The 5,437-nt window shown below is 36.6% G+C and overlaps 1 protein-coding gene across 1 annotated transcript; it reads right to left on the bottom strand.

Moving 5' to 3' along the window:
* LOC104758839 (kinesin-like protein KIN-14F) lies at window positions 1,137-5,431 on the bottom strand. Its single transcript, XM_010481793.2, has 11 exons — window positions 5,030-5,431; window positions 4,346-4,429; window positions 4,095-4,253; window positions 3,894-4,000; window positions 3,623-3,801; window positions 3,370-3,531; window positions 3,059-3,274; window positions 2,934-2,971; window positions 2,723-2,850; window positions 1,466-2,633; window positions 1,137-1,376 (listed from the first exon to the last, which is right to left on the bottom strand). The coding sequence occupies exons 1-11, from the start codon at window positions 5,238-5,240 to the stop codon at window positions 1,273-1,275; spliced, it is 2,556 nt and encodes an 851-aa protein (XP_010480095.1). The 5' UTR covers window positions 5,241-5,431; the 3' UTR covers window positions 1,137-1,272.

Raw genomic sequence — 5,437 nt, 5'->3', positions numbered from 1 at the left:
AACGCCGGTATGTGGAACATCAGGGCTGAGAACTGGGAGAGGAGATACCTAGGCGAGCAATTGTATGTCAGCGTTCAATCACCCGAGAAGTCGCTAAGGGACGAGTACAACATCCCCCTCAACACTAACCTCTGTGGCATCGTCAAGGGCTTGCCATTGCCTACAGTCTACACCTAAATCAACTCTACAAAGTGGGGTGCATCATTAATTAACTAATTAACCCTTTCCTAATTTAAGTCTGTAATTTGTAAACTACCAGATCCACTTCTTTCATATACTATATCCTTAAACCACAATCAAAAACAAAGTTTTGCTTCCTTTGCTCACACAAACAGTGGCAAAATAAAATAAAAAAAATCAACAACATTCTAAAACGTACCAGGGTATTATAATAAGCAAAACGACAAGGGACGAAACAGATATCAAAACGACAAGGTAAGTGTTGATGGTCTCCAAAAGATATCAAAACGATCGACAAGGGACGAAACAGAGGGTTTATTCTTATGGATCAACCAAAAAAAAAAAACAAGTAGAGACTATCAGATTTAAATCTCTGATGCTAAATTGATTTCAATGATTACTAAACGATTTGAAAATGATACATCTCTCAAACTTTTAAAATTAGAACCCCTTAACGTTCAATTCACACACAACAATCCAAACCCAAACACGATGTGGAAAGAGGACAAAAAAAAAAAGCCGAAACTTTCAAATAAACGAACCTGAAAACATGAATAAAAGAGTAATCCACACGGAATATTTAACCACAAATGACAAATTAAGGAATTACGGAATTTAGGGTTTATAAAGAAGAAGAAGAAGAAGATGGTAGTGAATAATATAGCTTACCAAAGTCCACACTCCACACTACCGCAGTCACCAAATTGATGTTTTTTATTCCCCTAAATTGGGCCTATAAGCTCTAATCTCTAATTACATAAGATTACATTGGAGTCTTTAATTATAATTATACCCCAAATTTTTTTTGTATCTTCTTCACTAATTTTTTTTGTCTTTTTAATTAAAAACTTATAAAATAAAAGGAGACAATTTTCTCTAAAAAGACTTTTGTAAATCTTTTCTGNAAAAAAAAAAAAAAAAAAAAAAAAAACTACATGTCAGGTTTTAAACAGAACTGTAAAAGATTGGCTTTCTATTCAAAAACTGAGTCATTAGACACTAAACAGAACTTAAGAGTTTATTCAAAAAAGAAGAATCATACTTAAATTTCTATTAAAAAATTTGGGGACGAATTGGATCTGTTTCTTGTCATTACTTCATTAACCCGTTGAAGAAGTCATTGTCATATCCCACATCGATAAACCCTAATCCCAGAAGGATACGGAAGCATAAAGCCTGAAGTTTCTGCATGAACCCTGCAACACCAAACCAAAAACAGAATCTTAGAAAAGCGTTTGCGTTTGTGTTTGTAAAAAACATAAACGTGGGTCCAAAAATTGTTTACCTCTTTCTCCTCGGGTTTCTTGTGCTCTAAGCAATGGTGGACCTACTTCATCCGCGAACGCCAAACCTCTCTGAGAGTTCGGTTTGAGTGATCGATCCAAACCCAATTGCGGTAAGAGCTGTTTGAGATCCGGTTCACTTTCTAACAGCGAGACCGAGGCTGGTGAATCTCGCACCCAATCCGCTCTGTTGTTGACTCCAAACCATTGATTGTCTATGTGTTGGCTAAAACCATCGTTTTCTAAACTTGGAGGACAGAGAGACTCGTAATCATCTTCATCACTAGGATTTGAGAATCTGGACAAAATCTTATCCTCTTCTTCGGAAGAACAGAGACACTCCAGCTCAAACAGATTTTTAAGCATCCGTGTAGGTTTAACCACTGTCGTCTCACCTCCGTTAGACTCTTCTACATTTCCAGTGATCTTCTCCGTTGTAAAACTCTGTGTTGATGACTTCTCCAACAATAAGTCTAGTTGCTCAGGGCAAGGAGTCCTGGGAAGTTGAGTCTTGTCAAGCCAACTGTTAACCCTAGAAAACTCTCTTCCACCCATCTTCTGCCTCACATCTTTCTCCAAGTTACCAATCCTGGAACGGGGTTTTGTCCCAGATCCAGTCCCCATCTGCAGTACTTTTGGCTTGTGCTCAGACACAACCAACTTAATGTCACACTCAGATATATCCTGACTATACACTGTTGCATCATCTGCTGTATTTTGACGCATTACCCAAGTCGATTTCGAAACGCTCCTGTCTGATGAGTAACAGGCAGACCCAAATCCGTTCTTATTTAAAGGAAGACACACAGATTCAGCTCGGACAGATGCCATCGAGTTCCTTCTTAACTTGAGGCCTGAACCATTAGGGATTACGCTAAAATCTGCTCCTGATAATCTTCTGTTACTGCTAGCTGTTGGTCTCATGAAGCTAGGAAAAACGTCTGAAGCACGTCTTGATTTGTTCGTTCGTTTCTTTGGAGTCACTAGGAGCTCTTCTCTAATCACATCCTCTTCTTCTTCTTCTTCAATAACATGAGGCTTACCAGAGAACTTCTCTAACGTCTGGTTTAGATTTCTCATCTCCCTTAATGCTATCTCACGCTCTTGTTCGATCTCTTCCATCTTCTTCTGCAGGGTCATCATCACAGCCTCTTTTTTCACTTGTTCTTCCTACACGTCATAAGAATCTTTAACCTATCAGAAAGTGTAACACTTTAAAAGTAAGTTGATGACTTTATGCTAGTTATCTATTCAGTTACCGTTGATTCATCCTGCCCTAAATGAATGTTCTTTGCCCTTGTTGCGAAGTTTAAAGAACATATTGTTTCACACAGATCATCTTCTTTAGGGCTGATATGAACCATCATCAACGTCTTTGAGTCTTGCCCTGAAAAATCAAGAACTTTATTTTAATAAAAGAGAAACATTTTTCAGTGAAAACCAAATATATTTTTGGAAGATCTTACTTACCGAGAGAGTCTTTCAGAACCTGTGTGAGCTTGCTGTTCCTGAAACACATAGGAAAAAAAAACTCTAAAACTTTCAGAAATTGAGACCTCAAAGGTTACAAAAAAGAAGAAGATATATATGTTTACCTGTAAGGAATGTGAGAGTTCTTATGTTGAAGAGAGTTGATGACATCTCCAAGAGCAGATAAAGAGAGATTAATGGCTTTGCCTTCATCAAAACGACGACCAATGGCTTTGGTTTTCAACACACGCTCACTTCCTCCAAGATCCACTAGCCAAATCTTGTTTGTTTCACGCCGTCTCTCAGGAGCTCCATGACAAGTGACGGATACACGGATCATACTGTTTCATTGGTTTTTTTGTCATCCATATATGAGAGATCAAAGAACATAATGTAATAGAAAAAAACCAAGAGATTCAAAATTTTGACTTCTTACCAGTGAGATCTGCTGGAAACAGAGTTAGAGTTTGTAGAGGCAGTAGCTCTGTTTCGACAACCTAATTTGTATAACTTGAAGACTTCATTAAAGTCATTCACTTTAATATTCACCAAGTTCTCAATCTCTACCTCTCCCTTTCCATCAGTATGAATCGAAAGGCTGAAACATATATAGAACAAAAAAACAAATTGAATTATATATAGTCTGATCCTTTAGCTGAGATCTCTTCACATGTTATGAATATTATTACCTTGGAGGTATTGGTGAAATGGGTTTAGTTGCTTGAGAAAGAAGCAAGTCTTTAAGATTCCCCATGTAGATCTCAAGCATGCTAAAGGTGATCTCAAACCTATGATTGCTTTCTTCGACTTGTTTGAACAATCCCTTGATCGCTCGAGGAACAATACCTGGAGAGTTCGGAAGACCCTCCTGCAAAAATGATTCATCCATATTTAATATATCGACTTAAACGAAACAACAACGCATGAAATCAAAGAGATGTTCTGATTGATCTTTCTTACCATTGTATAAGTCTTTCCAGTACCGGTTTGTCCATACGCGAAAATGCAAGCGTTGTAGCCATCTATAACCGATTTGATTACTGGTTCAATCTCCAAGAAAACATCATCTGCAAATTTTGATATACTAATCAAGAACACTTTCATGTATGCATGATCTATATAAGAAACTGATCTCATAACGCAAAGATTCTAATAGGCTACCTTGGGATGAATCAGGTTGGAAAACTCTGTCGAAGTTGTAGGTCTTTCTCTTGGTTTCTGTTAACTTGATGATCACATTTCTTGTATCCGAAGCAACTGGTGGTTTCCGTTTGTCGGAGGCTCCTAAGGGTCTGACTCGACAAAACACACGAATGTTCCCTGACAAAATTTTTCCAATCAATAAGAATATTACACTATCAAATTGGAATATACAGTTGAAAAATCATAGTGTTTTAATGCATTAGACTAACCTTTAAGGTCCAAGAACTCATTAAGAATTTGTCTTCTCAGTTTGTTCTGATCATTGACATGAACTGTCAGTGCAGAGAGTTGATCTGCAACCAATAACAGAAGAAACAGAGCAAAAGACCCTTTTAAGTTACAGAGTATATAAATAAATAAGAAATGAAAACATTAACAAAAAATCATCTGAATAAACATAGATTCTCATGTTGAATTATATACTATAATAAATTCTAGTCTGACATATATAAATCTATGTTGACTACATTATTATATATGGAAAAAATGTTGTGTGTATTTGCAACAAAATTAAAGTGTTAAACCCCAAAAAAAATATAAATAAAAAGCCCTCCAAAGAACAGTAACAGAAGCAGACTTGTTCATAAAAGACAAGAGAAACATACAGTAGCAAACAATTTCAATCCCATGAGCTGCTGACTACATAATACCGAACAGCCGTTGGATGACTGACACGTAACTGAATATAGTACGAGAGCAGATGATCCAACGGTTGATATGATTTGCATGTAGTAGGTAATCTCCACCAAAGGTTTTTAATTTCACACAAGAAGACAATAATTTTTTTTATACAGAACGAAATAAGAAAAAAAAAATTATGAACAAAGTCCCAAAATGCAAAAAAATCTCAGCAAAAAAAAAAGAGGAATCCGAAGGTTGTGTTGTTGTTGTACCTCTAATGCTCTGTAATTGGGCAGAAGAAACAGAGTCATCTTCATCTTCTTTTTTCTTTGGTGTTGAAGAAATCTCAGGAGAAGAAGGAACGTTGTTGACGATGTTGCATACAGATTTAACCCAAGCTGAAGTCAGATGAGATTTCAAACCGAGCAACGAATGGATTGTCTCCGGCAGATTCCGAACCGGTTTCGATCTTGTTCTCTCCATTTCTTTTCTCTGTTAACCAAATCTTGATTCTTTGGTGTTGGAAAGACAGAGGAATCTGATTGTGATTTCACTGAACCTTCTTTGCCGAGAAAAGTGAAAGGAGAAAGAGAGAAGGAAGTGGTGAAATTGGAATCAGAGCTCATCAATGGTGGAAGTTAGAGATTAGTTTTTTTTTTTTTTTTTTTTTTAAAAAAAAA

Source organism: Camelina sativa, chromosome 17 (assembly GCF_000633955.1).
Source record: "Camelina sativa cultivar DH55 chromosome 17, Cs, whole genome shotgun sequence".
Lineage (NCBI taxonomy): Eukaryota > Viridiplantae > Streptophyta > Magnoliopsida > Brassicales > Brassicaceae > Camelina > Camelina sativa.
This window is presented reverse-complemented; position numbering and strand designations above follow the sequence as displayed.